Source organism: Cryptomeria japonica, chromosome 5, assembly GCF_030272615.1.
Source record: "Cryptomeria japonica chromosome 5, Sugi_1.0, whole genome shotgun sequence".
NCBI classification, from domain to species: domain Eukaryota; kingdom Viridiplantae; phylum Streptophyta; class Pinopsida; order Cupressales; family Cupressaceae; genus Cryptomeria; species Cryptomeria japonica.
Genome location: NC_081409.1, coordinates 692,169,200 through 692,193,469, shown reverse-complemented (window position 1 = coordinate 692,193,469; position 24,270 = coordinate 692,169,200). Strand labels below are relative to the sequence as shown.

The 24,270-nt window shown below is 34.8% G+C and overlaps 1 protein-coding gene across 2 annotated transcripts; it reads left to right on the top strand.

Annotated features, from left to right (window-relative positions):
* Positions 1–3,840: 3,840 nt before the first annotated feature.
* Positions 3,841–18,975, top strand: LOC131067347 (probable protein phosphatase 2C 59). Of its 2 annotated transcripts, none has more exons than XM_058002316.2 (9): positions 3,841–4,254; positions 9,012–9,262; positions 11,962–12,089; positions 13,080–13,178; positions 13,299–13,457; positions 15,666–15,752; positions 15,890–15,981; positions 18,199–18,273; positions 18,393–18,975. In XM_058002316.2, exons 2-9 carry the CDS (start codon positions 9,186–9,188, stop codon positions 18,519–18,521), a joined length of 846 nt encoding a protein of 281 aa, XP_057858299.1. In that variant the 5' UTR covers positions 3,841–4,254; positions 9,012–9,185; the 3' UTR covers positions 18,522–18,975. The 2 variants fall into 2 exon arrangements, with proteins under 2 accessions (XP_057858299.1, XP_057858298.1); XM_058002315.2 differs by having other exon boundaries at positions 3,842–4,254; positions 9,127–9,262.
* The last annotated feature ends 5,295 nt before the right edge of the window (positions 18,976–24,270 follow it).

Sequence of the window (24,270 nt, the reverse complement as noted above, 5' to 3'; positions counted from 1 at the left end):
AGAGAGAGAGAGAGAGAGAGAGTTGCATGGAAGGATAGAAGGGAAGGTAGAGAGAGATTAATGAGAGAGAGAGGTTGAAGGAAGGGAGTGAGTGGTAGAGAGATATAAAGAGAGGAGAGTTAGGTAGAGAGATATTAGAAAAAAGAGTGGAGAGATAGATTTTTTTGTTTAATTAAACAACATATTTCATGTTCCACAAAATGTGCTCACGTTTGTGATTCACAAAATGTGCTCACGTTTGTGATTCACAAAATGTGCTCACGTTTGTGATTCACAAAATGTGCTCACGTTTGTGATTCACAAAATGTTAGCATGCTTTTTGAAACACAAAATGTGAGCATGTTTTGGGTTTCATAAAATGTGAGTACACTTTTTGTTCAAAAAATTCCTTTTTTTATTTGTGAATAGGTGTGGATAACAAGCCAAAAGGCTTTGGCTATTTATTTGCCTCTATTTCACATGTTTTTTACATTCATCCTCATTTCTCAACTTGAATGTCACCAAGTTTACAAATTATATAATGATATTTGATAAAATTAGCACCAAAATGTCACACATCTTCTTAGCTTTCTAACCATTTTTTTTTTAATATTTAAAATACATTAAGATATTTATTTTTAGTCTATTTTACTAATTTTTCAATATCTCTCATATACATATTTGCTCATTTTTCTTTATAACTTTTGATCTACTTGTCAAAAAAAAAAAATAGAATTGTTTTACAGTTCATTCTTTACACATTGAATTTTTTATATTTTTATATTATTTTAGTACAAGTTATGTCACACACACACACACACACACACACACACTCAATGATGCAATTTTTATTTTATTTTATTTATGGAGGTCCAGAACTGCGAACATGACAACCCAGTAAGGGCATGAAGCCCACGAGCCCAGCGAGGGCCTTCACAAAGTATTTTTTTCCACCCGATATGGGGGCACGAGGCAATAGGCTGAACCTCTTCGACTAAGAGCCAAGGACCGAGGGGTATCCATTCCGCCAAATTCGCCTAAGGAGCGATCTCGACCTCATCCCTTATGATGTCGAAGCCTTGCACTCAACAAGACTTGATCCCTGGTGGGCTCATTTGGATCCATTCAACTTCACCAGTAGACCAAGGGCCCATTGACAATGATGCAATTTTCAAGATGCATCCACTTTGAAAATCATAAAAACATTCAAAAAAATATACAAGTTCTAGTACACTCACTCTTAACTATGTTTCTAGCAATGGGTTTTTCAAAATACTAAATGCAATAAAAAATAGAAGGGCATACACCATACACTGTTATTTTTTACTAAAAAAATAGGAACAATTGTGTGTGCGAAAAATATTTCATCCTCTTTACCTTAACTAATTTTGAAAAGCTTTACTCGTTTAGAAACTAGATCAAGGGTACTACAATTCTTGTTTTTTATGTATCCTCAAATTTTGAGTGCATGAATGCCAAATTACTCATCCAAGTTCAGGTTTAGCTGATTCTAGGAAAACAAAAGTGGCCACTTTTGGCCACCTTTTTATATAGCATTTTCATGCACTTACTCGAGTGTGTTAAAACATAATGTTATTGGGGGTTAGATAATTTTATAATATTTATATATTATTCTAATATAATGCTATAAAATCTTATTGTTAAAAAAGCATATATCATTTAATGACCAATAATCTAATAGTTATTAGATTATCAATTATTTGTGAATGGTTTCTTTGAATAGGTGTGACAAATATCCCTTAAAGTATTCTTTCACCCTTTTCCCTATATTTAAGAGTTTCTCTCTCATTTGAGCTTGGAAGAATTTAATGTATAGTGATTATGCATAGGACTTGTATAATTGGCCATATGGAAGTATGTAAAGGACTGTCCCCAAGTTTAGTTGATTTTCAATAGAATATTCTTTGTAAGAACAATTTAATAAATTGATGCATTTATGGAGTTTTATACTTAAAAAGGTTTATCTCATGTTTATCTTGTGTAATATGTAAAAAAATATACTTATATGATTCTTATTTTACTTTTGTTATAATGATTAGTATCCCAAAGATCCCACTTTCTAAAAATTCTACAAATGTAGAGATCACTTCAACAATGTGGATTTGAACTAGGAAAGTACATAGTTAATTTACATGAATTTGATATGTGTCATCTATCAAAGTTTTAAGCACATGATAAAGTGACGAATCACATCACATTGTTTGTCATACAATAGTCAATATTAAACCCTCAAACTAAGTACATTTATTTTCTTGATTGAATTGAGTGCTTATTAAAGAACATATGCATGGAATACTTTAGTTTTGAGGCACATTTTCTTTATAAACAACATAATATATACTAGGATTGTACATTTAAAAGGCAATCATATTGTTCTCACACCTCCTATTTTCTACATTTTCATTATGCTAACCTTTGTAAGCCTTAATAGGAACTCAAATAGCTCCACCATTTTTTATTTTTTTTAAGAGGGGTAAACACTTTTGACTTGGAGCTATGAATCAGTGAGGTCACAAATGGAGGACCTCATCCCCATTTAAACATTCAACAACAACACTCCATTGGGGACTGGACCTTGATGGCAAGAAAAACGACAATACAACTTAACCATCACAACATGCCATTGCAGACTACTCTAATTGCTCTACTTATTAATATTAATATTTATAATGATTATAATTACGATAAATTAATCATATTTCTTTAGATAACTATTAAAATCATAAAATCCTAAATACATATGATTATTAGTAGACCCTATATATGTCCTATATATATATATATATATATATATATATATATATATATATATATATTATGGAGGTCTAGACCTGCAAGCACAAGAGCCCAACAAGGACACGAAGCTGAAACCTTGTCGCTAGAAGCACGTTTCTGACCTCATCCCTTATGATGCTAGAGTCTTGCATTCAACAAGAGTTGATCCTTGGTAGGCTCATTTAGAGTCATTCAACTTCACCAATAGACCAAGAATCCATTAAAAGTCTTATAAAATTTGAATGTCAAGCAACCAATATTACAAAAGATAAAAAAACAAAAAACACAAAAAAAAAAGAAAAAAAAGAAAGAAAAAGACGTGCCTAATTATGAGTTAGTGAATTGATATCTTTATCAATCCTTTGACATTAATTTTGAAATCTAGCTAGAATGAAAAAATCTCTCAAAGAACTTGATTTTGAAGTCTTATCTTCGATGAAACATCTATAAAAGCAAAAAGTCTTTTTCAGTCAGTCAATGGGAGATAAAATAGAAGAACAAGTTTCCCCAACTTACGGAACAAAACATGGTAAAGCCAATAGAAAAACCTTGTAAGCCCCCAAAGACCAGGGTTTTCTTGGTGCCCAAATTCCCACGCCGCAATAATAGTGTTGAACCGTTGTAAAGCTGTCGCTATCAAAGCACCCCGCGGACGGAAGGTAATTAGGCAGCAAACATTCTTGACCGAGAAACAAGTGTTTTGACCAACACGTGGACCAATAGGCACGTTCCAACGCTAATGCGTGCAACTGTACGGATGGCCGAAAACAGACGCGGCGTGCAAGGGTGTTGGGGACAGCTGGCGAATCTCAGCCGTCGATTGTGGAATCGATCGGATGGTCCGCCGTGTCTAGTTTGAATCAGCGGGGCCCACGCGACGACCGGGATTGGGCTTGCTGACGCAGCGAGATAAATATGGGCCGTCAAATTGACCGGCCTATTGGACGGCTACGATTGGCGTGGCTGACGCGGCATTTCCGTATGCGTGACAGACAATTTCCCACGGGATATGATTTTGCCAGAATATCAAGCGGTCGTAATAATTTAGTTCCGTCTGATGAACGGTGCAGACGTGTTCCTGTGCCATTGGAGTGGATCGGAGCCGTACCGTGCGGCGTAAGGGAAAAAATAATGGATAGACGCGTGGTGGCGTTGTTCGATCCATCGATGACGAAGAAATTTCAATTCACCCGCTACGCGTTGTGATAAATGATCTGGAAAATATGCTGAATTTGGATCTTCTTCGTGTTATTTAAGCCCTTTTTTCCTTAGTGTTTGGCTTTCAAATCGATATTGAAGATTTGGCGTTTGATTTTGATACTGCATTTACGGTCGGAGATAGTCAGTAGCTGTTTTGAAAGACTCTGGAGATATTCCGAGTTTGTCTGGCAATATTGTGTAGAGGTTTTAAGATTCAGTCCTTTTGAAGGCGTGGAATTGATTTGAAGATTTGGTTACTGTTTGACTCGGCATTTTCCCGTAAGTAGATTTTTATATTTTTGAATGTTCTAAGTTTTTGGGACGTGGAGTGGAACTCAAATGAATCATTGTCTCCCGTCTTTCTTGTGTTTTTTTTCTCGTTTTCTTAAATCGCGAACTACTGAAACCCTGCTGGACGTATCAAAATTACAGTCACATTCTAGTTATGATTTTTACTCGCAATACGTGTTTCTTTGTGCTCCGAAACTTGTTTTATAAATTTTGTTACGGCTTTTGTAAAAACTGTTTTTCACGCATGTATGGGCGGTCGACAGCCGAGATCAATCGTTATTCGAAAAAGAATTTTGAAGCTTTGGCAATTTATGATGTTAAAAGGGAGTTATTGAGAAAAAAGTGCTATGGCAAATGTTTAAGGGATCGATTCTTCTCCCCAAACTTTGTGGCATGAATTATTTTTCTTGGGGATTGCAGATTTGACTTTGCAGCTATTTTTGAATGGTTTTCTGAAGAAAATCTTTTTGTTCTATAAATATCTAGGGCTAAGAAACCCTAGACTGCATCAACATACTGAGTAAATGCAAGATTGAATCGAAGGTCAAGTAGGGAGTCGAACCTTAGCATCTTATACCAGTCAATGTTACAAAGCAGTAATCACCAAACCGAGATACTATTTAGCCGAAGATCCAAAATCCTGCCTCCCAAACCACAAACACAAAGATTGACTACAAACAGATCTCGCACCTTCTTGACAACAGACAGATCTCAAACCTGGTATTAGCGAAACGACAATTTGTTTACCATGCGTGATGAATAAAAAGGCACTTCTCTCATTGATATGTAGCATCTTCCACCAAAGTCAGCAGCAATCATCAAGAATCAACAACCATAATAAATCATCAACGTCATAAGCATGATATAGGTCCTCGCCATTTGTTCACCTCTCAGCATCAAGAAAACATAGCAGAATTCGCCTCACAACGTCAAGTAATCACAGCAGACATGGCAATATCCTCCTTCAGCTTCTCACTTTGCACTCCCATTCAAAACAGGATGTTGCATTACCAAAGCAAAAAGAAAACCACTCTTGATCTTCGCATGGTCTGAAATAAAATTAAAACCAACTTCTCGAAGCTGTCTCTATTCAATCTCTCCCCAAGATAATGAATCTCTTCAACAAAAACAAATATTAGATATAAAAAGTAGTTTTTATAAATTCATTTTTATGAAGATAAGCCTGGATCCATTTAGGAAAAACAGGCTAATACCACTATGGTAGAGAATTATTTTTGGAATAAGTTTCGGAAATTTATACAAAATTCATAAAATAAAATAGAATACTGTTAGAAGAATAAAATTCTTTATCCACTACCATTTTCTCAGCTCCTGCTGAGCCATCTCTACCAGCTTCACCTAAATTTGCCATCTATGCTGGAGCAATATATAAGGGGATGTTTCAGGCTATGGCAGTCGTGCCTATGCAGGCTTGGATGAGCTTCATTTCCCAGTTCACCTCCTTGACCTTGTTGCTGGTTTTGCCACTTTTCATTTGTCTATCATTCATTTATTATCATGAACCATTATGGTATGTCTGAAAAGTGAAAAGTGCTTCCAGAGATTGCAATCATTGAGTTAACTGAGTGATTTTGGGCCAGATAATAGATCATAAATGTGCTGCATGCCAAGAGTCTGCTTTGGATATTACATTAAGCAGCAAACAATTTCATTCATGGACTGACCAATCTAGGGACTAGTCATATCATTGTCTCATGATGAGGAGGCCAATAATGCTTCAAACTAACAAACCATCATGGTCCCTAAAGCCTTCTTAGAGTGGAGGTGTTGAATCCCTCAAGACCCTGCTTCCTTTGGCCACCTGTAAATAGGCATGCTCTGCCACTCAAGCAAGGCATCGCAGGCATCTTGAAGCACTTGGAATATCTAGTTCTTTGGAACTGGTTAGAGTTAGCCACTCCTTTACCTTTGTCTTTATTCAAGGGAGGAGAGGATTTTGATGCCTTAATGATCCTAATCATAGTGCCGATAGAGTGATGAAAGTTGAAACCGAAAACAAAAAGTAAAGAGTCTCAAATGCAAGTAACATTCCTTTAAGTGTAAGCAATCTCTCTCCCAACCTTTTGTCTTCTACAGACAGGGCAGCCAAGCTGGAAGTCAGTGAACACAATCAAGAAAGCTAGAAATAGAGCACGCAACAAACATTAATAGGAAGGGGGTCAACAAGAGACCCAGTAAAATTGAATGTAACAATCAAAACCCAAAAGAAAAAAGTTGGAAAGCCAAAAAAAATGCAGTGACGAGGGGGAGGAGATAGTCTCAAATCCTCACAATCACATCCCAGAACTCCAAATGGAAAACTGCCCACCCCAGCAACATGGCCAAGCACATGAAGAAAAGATTAAAATCATCAAACATAATAACATTTGGCATCCAGCACACCGATTGATATTCAGCAGTCAAAGGACTAAAAAGAAACAACAGAATTGGAGCAGAAAATTAAAAGCCATCTCACTGGCCCACACAATTGCTTTTTTCAAACTCACGCTTGTGAAAAACGACCTTACCTAGAAGTGCTGCAAAAAGGGAAGCAAAGAAGCCAAAATCCATATGGCAGAGTGGCACAGCGAATCACCAGCAAAGTCAGATGGAAGATTACTGAAATAAAAATGGAAATTACTATTCATTCTCAAGTAAATATGTTTAAGCCTTAACATGGTAGGTTTGATATCACATCAAAGGGGGAGGCTTAAAAATAGATCCAATATGGCATCTCCAAAAAAGACTAAACTAAGACATCCATGAAATACTACAAGCACATAACAAGGTGAAGGAGTAACAGAGAAGGGTAAAGGACCGGGTGAGGCATCATTAATAAGGTTGTGAGGCATCATTAACGAGGTTGTCTTCTAAGCTTAGGAAAAGGAACTAATCAAAGTTTATCCAGAACATCTGTATTGGAAAACAAGCTCAACTTTATGTTTGCCACTAGTTAACCACTCTGTTGCTTTCATGCCTGATATGCTGGAATATGATTAATTCAAATTTGTTGCAAAACATCTAGCCTTTCAATTGACATTCTTGAGCTTCCAATTTTGCAGCTTACCTCCTTTCATAGCATCTTCTTTTATATGTGAGTTACATTCAATCACAACCTTCTTTTATCCTCTTAGAATTGCTATCTGCAGACCCATATGAATAGTGATCATCTCATTTTATTCATTGGCCTCTCTGCATACATCTATTAGATAGATCAAATGATTCAAATCTGACTTAGAATTGGTTTCTTCAACACTTTACCTCTTCCAGTAGGACTGACATTATGTTTATCAGCACCTTTAAAATTCAACTTGATGACAACCTTATGGGGAGGGAACCAAAAGGCCCAAGTCTTTTTTGTGGACCCATTGTCAAAGGCAATAGTGGGCTGGAGAAATTTTCTTTTTAGTGAAATGTTATTTAAGGTATTCTCAGGTGCAAAGCTGTATGATGCAAATTCTTTTTGGTTTCCTCGTGTATGGAAATACAAAAGTCCCTTTAAATTGCCCATTATGAATATATCTGCCTTTGGAGTGCCTACATACTCTTTGTAGTAATACTGACATGGATAGCTGTGAATCTAGTTTGTTTGAATATGGTAGTCATTTTGACTAAAAAGCACTTTAAGCTTCACCATAGAAACTCTTTATACCTAGCTTTTGACCGATGCTATTTTCAATTTTGTAAAGCAAATCGCTTGTTGGTTTCTCAGAGATTTTCCTGTATTTCTAGGGAGCAGATTACCTTTTAACTTTAAGAATTTTAGCAAAAAACTTGATAGGTTATATATCGGCTGGTTGTGATTATCAATTCACATAATATCACATTGTGAAAATTACTGCACTGTATTGTATCTTTTAAATATTATTTAAGTATACCAGATCGCCACAACAACCTTCTGCAATTCTAAGTGGTTTTCTCAATAGGAAGTAAAAGTTGTTAATTTTGAAGAATGTTTGCATGCTCAATAGACTCAGATATGTGAAGTTGAACCATTTACTGTCAAGCTGTGAATATATATGGAAAAGATTAACCATAGGAGCTAAATGCAATTGCTTGTACATATTTGTGAGTGTTTTGGAAGATGATTTTTATCCCTCCTGATTTAAAAACTTGAAAAAGGGCTCCGCATTTAGCTTGAATTATTGCAGTCAATATTTCTTGTATTCCTTGTATGTATGTATTTCTATGTTTTCATCTTTTTTGCACCATAATTATAGCCAATGGAGAAAATGATGTGCACCTTCTCCAACTTTTTCAATGCACTGAGTGTTTTCAGCTGTTTATTTGGTAAAAGAACAGTATCAGCTGTATACAATTGGATAAAGCAAGCTGATTTTTCTTTTATGGTGTCGGATCTTTAGGATTTGAACTGTATATCATTCTGTCCTGTGCAATAGGAGATAGTAGATACACAGCCCATCTAAGCAGCTGTTTTGTGTTGTAGGAGGCTAAGGCTGATTGAACCGTCCTGACTGGATCACAATCCTAGAATTTTGATTATGCATAGAATTGAGAGATAATTTGATCTTTGTTTTCATTTCAGTTTTTCAGAGGTTTCAAAAATTATACGTTCAAATTTCTTATTCAACTTGGAAACTTTCAGTAGAAAACTATTGCAAATGAAATTGATTTTTACAACTAAAATCATTATATTTTAATATTTTATACATTTCTACAGCTAGAGTTCTCCTTCGTTTCTTTCTCTGCAGTTTGCTTCATCATCTTAGCACTATCTTTTGCAGGAAGAATGTGAAGTAGAAATTCTTGTAGGGAGTTCTAGCTTTTGTAAGCATATAAATTTTCCAGAGACTGGCAACTTTATTTACTCACAATTCAACCATTGCAACACAATCACAGGGAACTTGCCAAAGTTATGGTCTAATAGCTTCCACAGGAAGAAAATCCAAGGAAATATCATGAGTTATCTCAATTCTGTCTTTTCTGTGAGGGAGACAAAACTTGACAATGCTCCTGTCAGTGGTGGAGGCCTCAGGTATGTTCTCTTTCAACTCTATCAAACTGAATATTCATATTTGCAAATGTATTACTATGCATAATCTTATATTAATTGAAATTTCTTGAACATCCTGTTAAATTTGCTGTAGTTTTTGCTAAACTGATATGCTGTCAGTGCTTTACTCAATGTATTAACTTTTAAACCAAAATTCGTCAATATTATGTTTCAGAGGGTAAAACCTTGTTCTAATGGACTGTTTGGCCGAAAATAACTCCGAATTTTTCAGCAGCACCTGCCGAGAAATATCAGCCTTGGCCACTCCATGGGATCATTGCCTATTAAATAGAACTACACTTCAGTAGTTTTGCAAAATATGCATAGAGAAATTAAAATGCAATTTAATACAGTGATTAGATTAATATTTTTTAATAAATTTGAACTTTTTTATTATGAGAGTTTAGGGAGCTTTGTTATGCTGTCAATATTTTACTCAACATATTAACTATTACATCAAGATTTTTAAATATTACATCTGAGAGGGTAAAAACTTGTTTGTTCTAATGAACCATTTGCCTGCAAATAACTACAAATTTCTCAGCAGCACCTGCTGAGAAATTTCAGCTGTGGATCATTTGCCTAGTAAATAGAACTCCACTTCAATTTTAATTATTTTAACACACTTTTGCAAGCAGAGAGAACCTGAAAACCCCGGGTTGTAGGAATGTATGCTTAAAAAATGGTCAGCAGTGATTGTCATTAAAAAAATTGTTTAGGTCAAATACATTTAGACACCTCCGTTGCCAGAAATTGGGACTACCTCCGCCATGACTGGAGAGATGGAAGGATCCAGGTCTGCCAGTCAAATGCCATTAATTGATTTAGCCCGCTGAGCTGCACTTGCTAAAGCCTCATTTGCATAGTCCGGAAGGGAGTACATGATTGCCACTTCCAGAATCCCTTTTTGATGGGAAACAACTAGATGTAGATGTAGCAGCCTAATATCTTGAAATAGCTCCATGAGAATACCTACATCCCTGCCAAGCATTTTTAAAATCAGCTATAGTCACCTCTTTTTCCTCTCCACTGGATAAATATACCAGAAGCATAAAGTGGTAGTGTCATACCCTTGAAACGGAAACCGTTGTCTATCACCAGATTAAGAGAGAAGTAGTTCAAAATACTATGATGCACCTCCACATTGCTCACAACAGCCTCCAATTTGTGATGAAAATCAGCCAATATTGTAGCTTGTGACTGAAAATTACACAGATCTGTCATCTCCTCCGGACACAGCACAACTGTAACCAGATTTTTTGCTTAAACATTTACACATCAAAACTTTTTCTTCAGCCAAATGTCTGAGACTTGCCTGTTTCTTAGTGAACCCTTGGGAGACTACATACCACTTCCCACTGTTAGATATAAACCCAAGCAACACCAAGCCACACCCGATCAACATTCTACTGCAAAGCACCCAATTATAGACCAGACCACCATAAGAATAACATGGAAGCATAGCATCCTGTGCCCAATAATACCTTGTCTCACGAAATGTTTCAGTCAAAAAACCTTCACACAAACTCTTACTGTGCAAAGCTCAACTATTAGAAATTTAGAAGCCATCATTAGCGCTCATGAGCAGCTGTTGCCAATTCCAACATTGCCCACTCTTGGTATTTTGTAAGATATTAAATTGAAGACTTAGCAATATTTTCTATAAGAATGTTAAGGCCCTCCCAATTGTGCACATCCAAAGCCTCTATAGCTGATATAATAGAACTTTCTACTCCCTTGTTATCTAGAAAATAAGCCGCAGTGTGCTGTTCTCAAAATAATGGAGATATCTAACCACCTTGAATTTAAGATCCCATCCCCTAGTTTGGACTATTGTCTTTCTTTAGTGGAGTAATTACAACTTGAGAGCCTCCTTCAATCTCTATTTCACAATAATCTTCCTTATGGGCCAATATCAGACCAGCGATTGATGCATCCTACTGCACTTAGTTATTACATTTAGAACCAAGCACTTGGGGTTCGCCACACAAGACTTTAATCATCATCACATTAAGTATCCCGCTCCCACTATGCCAGGGTTTCCCACAGAGGCACCATGAAAGCTCAATTTGAAACCTGCCTTCAGAACTGATCAATCTCTTTTCCTTTATAATTTCATTCAATGTCTTGACTCATCAATGGGTATTCAGATTGTATTTGATGGTGAATGAAACCTAATGAATATGGGAAATTTAATTTATTATTTCATATTGGGCAATGTAATGAGGATGGCTTTTTGGCATATTGACAGTTACTAAATGAAGAGAATTTGATGTTTTCTATTCTTATCTTTCAACCATTTAGTTGGGTTTTCTGTGAGCATATAACCTTTTAGAACCATGCCATTCCAGTGACTCTGGTCACAGCTCTTGCAAGTAATTATATTTATTATAAATTGTGAAATGCTTTACTAGCATAATATTCTTATTAAAGCACTTTAATGTAGAAGTAAACAAATTATGATATATGGATGTTGACAAATGGTAATTTGTATAATGTACTACTAATTTTTATAATTAGAGACATCAGACAACTTTAAATAATAAACCTACTGAGAACATGAACTTTTAAACTGTGGACCGCAAACATTACTTTTTTCTTTTCAACAGAAATGGCATTTCTATAAGACCATACATCATGAATTTTGCCTGGAAAGTAAAACATGTTCTGTCAATGTGCAGTGAGAACCAGAAGTTCAGCTATGGATATGCGAGCTCTCCAGGGAAAAGATCTTCAATGGAAGATTTCTTTGAGACACAGATTTGTGGAGTCGATGGTCAGATAATTGGCTTATTTGGAGTATTTGATGGTAAGATTGTGACTACTGTATAATGTGCTGTTTTATATAAAACATTAAAATGTTTACAGACTGTCCATGTCGTTGCCTGCATATAATGGCACATTCTTGAGTAGCGTAAAAAGTGGTTTCTTTAAGGCTTTTTGATTTTTCAACTTATTTGGGTTTGTCAATATTATTTGTATTTATAAATATACACTCGTAAATTACATAAAGCAACATTTATTCGACATGCTTGGATGTGACGATTTTTCATTTAAAGGTTTACCGAAGATATTAGATCTTGATTCTTATATAAAGCAATGTTTATTCAACATTCTTGAGCAGTGTATCAAGTGGTTTCTTTGAGGTTTTCTGTTCTTTTAACTTATTTTGGTTTGTCAATATTATTTTATTTTATAAATATACTTTTTTATATTGTGTAAACTAATGTTTATTAGACATACTTGGATTTGATCTTTTTCCATTTAAAGGTTTCCGAAAGATACCAGATCTTTAATATTATTTAAAATTTTAAAGCAATGTTTATTAGACATTCTTGAGTACATCGAGTAGTTTCTTTGAGTTTGTTTCAACTTCTTTTTGTTGGTCAATATAATTGCATTTTATAAATATACTCTTGTATATTATGTAAAGCAATTTTTATAGACATATTTAGATGTGACATTTTTCCTTTGTTAGGATTCCCAAAGATATCAGCTCTTGATTATTATGTAAAGCAATGGTCATTACAAAAGCTGTGGCCTTTTTCCATTTGAAGATATTTTACCGGAATCAGCTCTCCATATTATGTTCATGAGACATTTGTATATGAAATTTTTACGTCTCAAGATTTCCCAGAGAGATCATTGTTTAGGATGGCTGCTTCTAGGTGTGTGTAAGCTTGTGGCTAAATAGGCTAGAAATTTTGTGAGCTTTTATGACTGCTTCTCAAACTATTTGATTTGTTCTTTTTGGAAGGCTACTTAATTGATTAATTATTTGTATAATGATATATTTCAGGCCATGGAGGTGCACGAGCGGCAGAATATGTGAAACAGAACCTATTTCTTAATTTGAGAAATCATCCTAAATTTATCAGTGATACTAAGTTGGCAATAGGTAAAATATCTGTTTACTTATAAACATTAAAAAGTTAAAAGCATGCTTGGAGCTGTTGAGGATCGATACTTCTCTGATCAAATTTGATAAAAAATTTGTCCTTGATTTGAACTTTTGCAGCTGATGCATTCAAGCAAACAGATTCAGATTTTCTTAAGGCAGAAAATAATCAGCATAGAGATGCTGGCTCAACTGCATCAACTGCTTTTCTTGTTGGAAACAGGTTGTTGGTAGCTAATGTTGGTGACTCTCGAGCTGTCCTTTGCAGGTCTGGAAAAGGTGAGTTCTATGTCCATAGCTATTTCTATATCTTCCCACCTTTATGACTACAAAGCTAAAAGTTTGCTTTTAGTTTTACTGTAAATGTTTGTTTATTGATCTCAATAATATTTAGAATCTAGCAGTTTGGGTCTAGTTCGACTATGGTAGTTTCTCTTTATGCTGCTTTAGGATGATTTTAAATAAGTGAAAAGAAGTTACTTGGAATATCCATCTTCAGCTAATTTCTGTGCATTCCAGCACTCTTATTTTTCCTTTGCTCTAGAACTCACAATTCTTTGTTTATTTAACATATTTCTGGCTGATATTTGACTAAACATGCCTAGAGAAGAAATAAATTAATAATCCTTTTTGCACGAACAACATTCGGAATGGGTTTGATATCTTTTCATGACACTGATTCAGCAGTTTCAGTAGTGATTGGTGTATGATGGAAGCAGTTGATTCACTCCCATCTCTAGTAGCTTTAATGTGATGATAAATTAATAAATAGGATAATATAACTTCTTTTAACACCTATGTTACCGGGTTCGCCTGCTATCAGGTTGGATCCGGGTTCGGTTCACACTGAATCCGGGTATCCTCCGGCTCGCCTGCGGGTCTTGGCAGGGTTCTGCAATTTCGCAAAAAATGATTTTAACATACCGGTAGGGGTCTAAGTTAAAATCACAGTTGAATATTATTTATAATTAAGGGTTTTTGTTGTACCTTGCTACAATATCAGTTATATTATTTGGATATGTAATGGTTTAATAATTTATTTTTGTTATATATCTGCCAGTTGCATCTGCTGTTACATTATACCAACATTATTGGTTGTTGGATTTGCTGCAACATCCATGATAATTTGATGTATGAGGTTTTTTTTTTGCTTTTAATCAAACATTGATCAGCATTTATTAGAGTAGATAAACATATAAACATATATTTTGTACAGATGAACCCAAAACGAATCCAAACTGCAAATATTTTTAGCTGAACCCACAAAATGGATTCACAAACCCAAACCAAGATTACCACAACCGGCAACTTAGTTTAACACCAATGTATTTCTCTTGAGTAAAAACTTTCTGCATTTTAGGGTTCCAATTTCAAATATATGTTTCCCTTGGTGACGGTTCTTTCCTTGTTTATGTTTTCCATTAATTCAAGTAGTTTTTCTCTTAAGAGACAACCTTGCAAAAGAAAATTAAGTTGGAAGATTGCCTCTAGCATTTTTACATAACTACTTAATATGCTGATGGTGATGGTGATGAATCGATGAGTAAACCCTTATGCCAATCAGCATATTTTAGATTGATGTATATTGGCATATTTGAGATGGACCCATGTTGGCATATTTTACATGATACTTGATTATAAGAAATGGGATTTAGATGTTTTCATCTATGTTCTGTGTGTTGATAATGCAGTCATGTCCTTAACTATTATCTTTTGAGATATTGCCATCTCTCCACTAAATGTTTTGGGTATGAAAGTGGATCCAAATCTGCAGGGGGATTGTTTCATAAATGCTCGAACTATACTGGGTTCATAGAAACAGCTTAGGAACTGTGTTTCCTGGTGATTTTAATGGTTCAGCACTACCTGCGTGAATCCAGGGGGCTACATCTCTGAACTCAAAAAACAAAAAACAAACTTGTATCAACCTACTTCCAAACCTTAATATACACTCATAAGTAAAATTTTAAACTTAATTGTTTCTATGTGAATACGAAACCTACAAACTACTGCCTGCATAAATAACAAATAACTGTTGCAATCTTCCATTTATTTTCCCGTGGCTACAGAGTAAACTGAGAATGCCTAGAAGTACTGTGAACAGTGGGGGACAAGGACCCTATTGTCTACTCGCATTCATTGCTCTCAAAGATATCAGAATCTCTCACAGCTGAATGTGGATTTGTTGATTTCTGTTGCATTTATGGAGACCAAGTTTGTTTGAGGCTTGACAATCGAGTTGTGATCTGTATATTAAGTCACAATTTATTAATTTTGAAAGTCTAAATTGCAAATCCTTCAGACATTTCATAGATAGCTCGAGAGAGATATATGATATTTTATTCCGGTGCCTTCCTATTGGCATGTACTCTTCATTATGTGTGAAAGGGGATACTGCAAAATCTATAACCTTAATAGTTGTTGGCATTTTTGTGGTACTCATATGCTTGTTGGCATGAACTTATATTCATTATTTCTTGGCACCAGCTTTCCCTCTTTCCAGAGACCATAAACCCAATCAAACTGATGAACGACAGCGGATAGAGGAAGCTGGAGGATTCGTCATGTGGGCTGGTAAATTACAGAAACACATCCACAAAGATTGAATGTTCTGTAAGAAAATAGCGTGTTTAATTTTTTGGATCAGGGTGATTTGTTATAACTCATCCTTTATGTATGAATGTTTAGTAAAAGACTTTACGTAAACACAGGCACATGGCGTGTCGGGGGTGTACTTGCTGTCTCACGGGCATTTGGTGATAGACTTTTGAAGCAGTATGTTGTCGCTGAACCAGAAATTCAGGTATAAACAGATTTGATTTTGACCCAGGTTAGATATGATTGGTGAAAGAACATATTAAAAATACTAGGCTTTTGATTGCAGTATTAACTTCTTAAATAAACAGATATAATATTGTGAGAAAAATATTTCCTTTTGGAATTGTTTTATCCATTTCTTTTTTAATAAATAACTGTTTAAGAAGTTTCCGAAGCTTTACGTATTTAAATTATTTGCTCATCATAATGCGAATGATATTTTGACAGTCATAGTTTAATAAGTAGAGAGGCTATGGTTTCATTTAACCTCATGGCGGCGGCGATGACGCCCAAAACAGAAGAACATAGAAACCTAGGTTTTCTGTTTTTAAGTGACGCATTAATGAGGACATAATATGACACAATCTGTTTTTAACTTTTTTTTTTGGTTGTTTTAATTAGGATTGGTACGCAAATTAGGTCATGTTTTATGCATGGTGTTACATTTTCTCTCCTGGTATGTTTGGAATAGAACATTTTTTTATTATTCATTTAACAGTTTGATTGTTCAAACGCGGCCTCGACTCGGTGAGACTTGGTGTTACTCGCGAGTTTATGAAAAAGAGCGGTGAGCTTCACAGGAGGAATCGCGACTTTGAACGTTAGACTCTGCTGCATGAAAAACATATGACAGATGCGTCCAGCTTAACGTTTTATTCATTTTATTTGCTGATTTTACCCTCCAGATTTGTAGACCACTCTACACGCCATATCAAAGGGATTTACAGTCGTAGACACTTTTTACACCAGCAAAAGGGAATACAGAGCTAACAAATTACCTTGCGTCAAATGAATGGGCAAGAAATTATTGGCGTTTGTGCAGTACCCACGAACTTCTTTCCTAAACGTCGAACTCCTTTTTTTGAATAAAATTTAATTTAAATGTTAAAATTAGCCTAACGTTTTATTTTTAAATAAAAAATATTCATTCGGAAGGGAAATATACCAATCTCATGCCCCAAGTCGCTGATCCAATCAATCAACATACAGTCTTATTAATCGTAACTTTTTATTATAAAATTGTATTTTTTTTTTTCACAGAAATGTTTTATACATGTTACCTGCAGATTTAAAACCCTTATGTTTTTTTGAATTATGACTACATTTGAAAATATAAATTTTTAAAAATATTTTTATGAGAATATTGATAAAGTATATATCATATATATTATAAATATTAATACATAATATTCGAATTAAATGGGCACTTGGACACTTCAGATGAAAGTTGAAAAACAAATTAATTGTTAATGTACATATATATTATGTGAAAAAAAACCAAACAAAATATTCAAAGATTATAAGTTTCAACTACAAAATGACAAAAACATAAAAAATATACAGATAACTCTTCATCAACATCTACTAACATTAATATTAATCAAAGTTTGGATTTAATTGAGTACCATTATAAGGGAGAAGCCCTATCAATCCGTCTTGTGCCTTCCCATCAACCTGTGTGCAATCTTAGGAACTAACATTCCAACATTAGGCTAATACTCAGGGTTTTGTTGATCTTAAAGTTTTAAGTCCTTATATATGACCACAACCTCTCCAATTATTGAGAGGTAAAGCCTACTTCTCTTGATTATTTGAAAGAAATAAAATTCAAAAGGGTCAAGCAGTTGTCCACTCAAGAGTTTGGAAGCAACACCTCTTGCGTAGTCGAGAGGTAATGCCCCTAGTGTGCTCCATATTGCAATATAACGTGGGGTTGAAGGGTGGAGGTCACACCACAAAACTAAATTAATACCTTTCAGACCATAAGAGTTTTCAAGGTGCATGTTGTTTTGAGATTTTTTTTGATAGAACTTGCTGAGTGTGATGGGTTGACTCGTACGACGCCAGATGTGCATTAAAAAGCACAGTATAAAATGTCCATTAAACACTCCAAAAATGTGATTTTAAAATACATTCACAATTTACTTAATCATACAGAAGGGTTCCAATAATTATTTTTGATTTTACTCTCTTTGCCCTTATGAATCATGCACAAGAGATCCAGATAAAAATTAATGTAAAGAATAAACTTAATGACCCGTGATAACCCAATTGCTACAATCAAAGATTTTAATTCCCTTGCCTCCCTACAGGACTCCTTTGTTTTCCATGCATTTAATTATCTAACGTTCCTTTTCCGCTTTCTTTTAGAGGATGCTTGTATATGATGCTAGACGGCTCTGACTGAATATTGTATTTGCAGGAAGAGGTTGTAACTGATGGTGTTGAATTTCTGATTCTTGCAAGCGATGGCTTGTGGGATGTTGTATCGAATCAGGTTTGTGTGATTTTAGGGTTGTTTAGACCAGAGGAATGGTTTCGTAATGTAGGTAATTAAGAACTGTCATGTTCCCATACGATTAATATCTCTATTTTGCTTGTCACTGCCCACCACAGGATGCAGTTGCTATGATACAATCTATTGAGGATCCAGAGTATGCTGCAAAAAGACTCACAGAAGAAGCATATCGGAAAGGAAGCGCAGATAATATTACTTGTGTTGTTGTACGCTTTCATCACAAATAGTGGGAGGCATTCTCCTCATCATTCTTGTGTGTTGCTATGAATTCAGATTGCTATTCTTTTCCATTGTATGTATTATTGCTTTATCTCTGCATGTAACAGTTGAAGCCGCCTTGTCCATTTAAGAATGGACATCCTTTGTAAATGATTTGATTAATTTTGACGGTCAAGTAGGCAATTTACCTAGCATTTTTAATGAATTAGTTTAATCATTTCTCAATAGTTGAGAGACTTGTCAGCATACAAGTATCTAAAGCATTTCGCACTCTTGTAACCATCGCCGTTATTTATTACACCATTCAAATAGGAAACAATGGATTGTTTCACCAGTACCTCATTTGGGAAAATATTGGTTGTATAAAGAAACTGAGTTTTCGCTGCTGAGCTCTGGGAAAAATATAACTCTTTTATTGAACTTCTATTAATAAAATGAAAAGGTGAGGGACCTTTTTGCTTATGTAAAGAAAAAAAAGCCCTCATAGATGCAAGTTGTTGAAGCCCACTAACAGGAATCATATTGATTGCAGATATATAATTTCTACATTTTATAATATTGATACAAACTGTTTTCTTCATCATTATTTAGCCTGAGAAACAGGTTTTAGTCGAGCATAATGTCCTAATCTTTTGAAGTACTAAGCCTATGGCCTACTTACATTACAATGCTGCCTAGGTTTATGTGACTGGGTTGTATTGTCAAGGTGGAATGTCTCCTTAATGGTTATTTGCTTTTGTTGGGCAGCCCGTCAAAGCCCGTCACGGATAATCATCTTCGGATCCATTCTGCCCTAGTTTATGCAGGTCATGTAATGAGCTTCTAGGCATTTGCCTTTGTTGTGAGCTCATTTTTTGTTTACAAAGAAAATGCCTAAGCATTCCATGCATTTTACTGAGGCATTAGAATGTTTGAGGCGTAAATGAACTTGCATGCACTGGATTTTCTGGATTATTAAAATGTCCAACACGTAAAATGAACTCCTTGGTAGATTTTGAGGGTTCTTTGTCTTAATTGGATATATATATATACAAGTTTCTCCCGAAAGGTCTGGCTTACGTCTGTAAATTGTAATTCAGCCAACAAATTGATCTTCAATTGCAAATGGCTATTGTATTTTAACTGTGGACTTTTCTGGTTTTGTAAGCATGTTACGGCTGTAAATTGTAATTCAGCCAACAAATTGATCTTCAATTGCAAATGTCTATTGTATTTTAATTGTGGACTTTTCGGTTTTGTAAGCATGTTACACTGTTTTTTAAAGACGATTACTTCTAACTATATTTCTTTCATTTGCCAATATAAATATCTAACTATCTCTAGTAAAATTGTCCGTATAGGTCAGTCAATACAATTATTGCCTCTCAATTTTATAATGTAAAACTATCCAACAAATTGTAGAGGTTAATTAATGCAATTATGACCTCTTAACACACATTATAATGTAAAACTTGCCGACAATATTTGTATGCAGAATTTTACTTAAAATTTGGTATTTCATAGTTATATCAATTAAGGATGTTGTACTTTAAATATAAAGTCTGAAGTTATCTTTCTTTTAATAAATATAAATACATGTAATTTATAATTCATATATTTTAAGTTTTAAATTTATTTTATAACTAATTTATTTTATTAGAAGTATAGGCTGTTAGAGACAAGATAAAGTTAGAATTGAGGTGAATGTTTTGGAGTGAATAGGAAAATTAGGGTTTTTACAAATTCTAGGCGGGTGTGTAGATGCATCTTTTGTGGAGACTCCACGTGTGGATTTTCCTTGCCCCTCTGTTCTATTAGTCCGATATGATAAGGACTTCCAAGAAAGTGGTGCACAATAGAAGAAGTTGAAACCCTTGTTTTAGTCATTTCTTTCCAACTTATATTTCCAACAATTCAATGTTGTATTTTACATGGATAGAATAGTAGAGTGGGTTGAAGAAGTGGTTTAGTTGTAGATGAGGTTAAACCTAAAGTTGAACAAATTAGAAATGATCAAGTATTGGTACTAGTAGGGATATGGCGACGGTAGAATTCTAGCGTTAGGAAGATGTTGACTGCCACGTGTCATAAGAAGAGTGAGAAATTTGTTGCCAAATATAATTATTATGTCACATGACTTGACTTACAAGAATGATAAGAAAGCCCAAATACACCTATTTAAATGCCTACCAAACCTCTAGTTTTCTACATATCGATGATACCACTTGGAATGGGTGACCACGCTATGGAGAGGCTAATGTAAAAGTCAAGCATCAAGGAGGTCAATTGAGATTAAGAAATGTACAACAGATGCGAATGCGTATGCGTATATATATATATATATATATATATATATATATATATATATATATATATATATATATATATATATATATATATATATATATATATATATATATATATGGTGGAGCTCAGATGACATCGCTCGCTTGTTCACCACGTCTATATCTCTCTCTCTAGCGATGCTCTCCCTCTTTATCTTGGAGGACAAAGTGGATCATCCTACATCCAACTTAGCAACCACAACAATAGTTATCCATTACATAAACATCATCATATTTATTGAAACAAAAGCAACACTACTATCATTAAACATTAGATATACAAATACTCATTTCAAAACATCTATCTGATGCAAACTCCGTCTCACTTGCATATTTAGCACATAATAACATGAAAGTAAAAAGTAATGTCAATGTCATAAATGAGGTGTAACAATCATATACAATAAGAGTTTAAGTAATATACATAGAGAGCCTTGTATATATAGGCAAGGTAGATGAGGTAGACAAGTTAGCTATGATAACTAACCCTTCAAACATGAGACACTTTTTAGCACACTTGACAAGTGTGTGAGCAAGTGGCTAGTGTGTAAGAACTAAGTGTCTCACTAAGTGAGGATACATGTCTCAACCACATAAGGTGAGACAAATTACTAAAACTCCCTAAATAAAGACTTAAGTAATGTGAATATGACTATCTCTAAGTATGTTAATTGCTAGCTTGTTTGATAAAGTCACTATTTACACCACCATCTCCTACTTTTGATAACACCAATGAGATGTGGGATTCATGTGTGGTGTGTGATTATAAGGTGGAACCAATTTAGTTTCCTATTGGGCCACCCATAACCATTGATAGTTTACTTCCTGTAGTGCACTATTGTGGATTGGATCATCATGGGTTGAAAATTGACCTTGTGGGTTTACCACAAGGAAAGGAATACTATTACGGTATATAATTTGATGGGGTGGATATCATTGATGTTGAATCTACAAGAATCACCAAATGCACTCTCATTGAGGTCCACATGAAGCTCAAAGCACCACAACATCATCATGGTGGAGTCACTCTTTAGGTTAGTATCGGGTGACTAATGATGATGGAAGAAGCATACCATGGGAGGTTGTGGACCTAAAAATAATAATGTTATTGTTACCTCTTTTTTTTGTCATCATATGAGTCCCTTTGAGCTCCTACAAGTGGACTCAAGAGAGAGATCAATGAAACTTGGTATTCTACCAAGTTTGTGACTTTTGCGAAGACATTTTCAGCTAAGGGAAATATCAATAAATTAATTTTGGCCAAGGTTATTTATAATTGTAGTAACTAATATACTTTACAAGTAATATATTTGAAAAATCAAATATGAACAGTTGCAAATTTAAGCAATTTCAGTCCAATCAACTTAGTGATGGGGTTAGTTTTAGAGCCTCTTATCGATAAAATGACATGTTTTAATATCTAGTTTTGGTATTGGTTGGATGTTTATACACCAAATAATTGTTATCATTCATATTCAACTTGCACTTATTTTTTAAACAACAGAGTAGATTTCAATGACAATTATCATAAGGGAGTGCATGGTGCTGGGTATGAAATAACTTACGTTGACTTTCTTGATCTTATTCATATGGTGCCTCATATTAGTTTCTTTGAAAGACAATTCTCTAAGGAGTTGATTGATTTTTTGCAGTATTTGATTGCTCTCCTTGTAGGTGGATTTTAACAGGCCACTTGTGCAAGTGCTTGTTAAATACACCCAAAGACTAAGAGGGGGTTGAATCAGTCTTGAAAAAATCTCAATACTTTATAGCACAAATTATATTTAGCTTTAAACCTTAATCTAATTAGCAACAGAGAAAGATAAACAATGAACAAACATGCACAAAAGACCATCAAATTTACGTGGAAAAACCAAGAAGAGAAAAACTATGGTGAGAGTTATCTCACACTAAATAAATAGTATTACAATTTTTTAGGTCTCACTACCCAAGGAAGCTCATTGCTCCAAGAAGGACTTGCAGAGTAAAGATCACTTCCTTAAGGAAAGATACAAAGGACTTTCTAGGGAGACTCACTATCTTCGAGCAAGATACATGAATATTTGAGTTACAATGACCAAGCCTTCTACATCATATCATCTAACAATTTCCCCAAAATGTAGCTACTCTTGACTCACTGCCTCAAGCAACTATAAGCAATTCAACTTCAATACTTCCATCACACACACTTACTACTTCACATCCACATATTTCACATTTCACTCTAATTCCTTATCTTTGCAATTTATTTGACCTTTTTTTATATAGCATGTACACATAATCTTAAAACACCAATTATGTCAGCCAAAGTAGGGGACAAGAAGTGATCCCACAAGTTCAAACACAAAGCATAATTGTGATGAAAGTGGTCCTATCTAGGAGATAGAGAGGACCTAAAACATCTAAACACATCTTCCAATGCTGGAAGAGACCTCCAAAGATGCATCACAGGCAAGAGAGAAAACCCTATGAACTAAATAGCTGCAAATTACCCTGAAAAACCAACACCAAACCAAATACGACATCAAACAAATCATCCAACATCATGAAGACCCCATAGAAGAATTCCATGAACCCTCAACAATATTCTCATACAATTCTTCCATACTGTCAAGTCCAAACAAGATGACAAAAACCAAATCAACACAAGATTCTTTATTATCGAAGTGCCAAGAAATACAATCATGAGATAAACATTGACAGACACACTTCTAAAATATTTCATCACCTAAAATATGAAATGATACACTGCACAAACATTATAAGCTTGTTCTCTGAGCTGCAACAACAGGATCATCGATGCGAAGCATTCTCCAGACTAGTCTTAAACAGTTAACACACTGCTAACATACTCCCATCACTAAAGACATCGGTTGCAACACCGGGGACCTAAAAAGATAGAGGTGCAACGTCCACAAAGTATAGATATTATAGATCTAAGAACACAAGACTATATCTACAAATGCAGAGGAATGTGGAGCATTCTTCCAAACAGTCTTCAACAGTCTTCTTCTTCAATTTCACTCTTAACAAGTTTTGAACACGGGAACAACATTTTCTTCACTCAACAGTAACACAAGACTACAACATATTGTAGTACGCACAAGATCATTCAAAATAAATAACTTCATCGTCATTCTTATAATTGTCATCTTAATGCTTCTAATCATACTGATATTATTTTTGCAATTAAACATATCAGTAGCATCACCACAACATACTGAGTGTAGGAATCAACACCCGAAAGGTGCACATCCACAACATAGAACCTCTTCAACTACACAATACATCAATGATCATAAAATACAACAACAAACTACAACACCATTCATCAACAACATATACTAAAGGGTTGACACCAATGGCCAACATCATAGTTCTACTAACAACAATCTCCAATATCTGACTTAACATTGAGCTAATAATGTCTCTA

Coding starts and splice junctions, on each gene's coding strand:
- LOC131067347 (XM_058002316.2), top strand. CDS start 9,186: ATGAGTTATCTCAATTCTGTCTTTTCTGTGAGGGAGACAAAACTTGAC. Junction 13,458..15,665: donor CCTTTGCAGGTCTGGAAAAG/GTGAGTTCTATG, acceptor TCTTGGCACCAG/CTTTCCCTCTTTCCAGAGAC. Junction 15,753..15,889: donor AGGATTCGTCATGTGGGCTG/GTAAATTACAGA, acceptor ACGTAAACACAG/GCACATGGCGTGTCGGGGGT.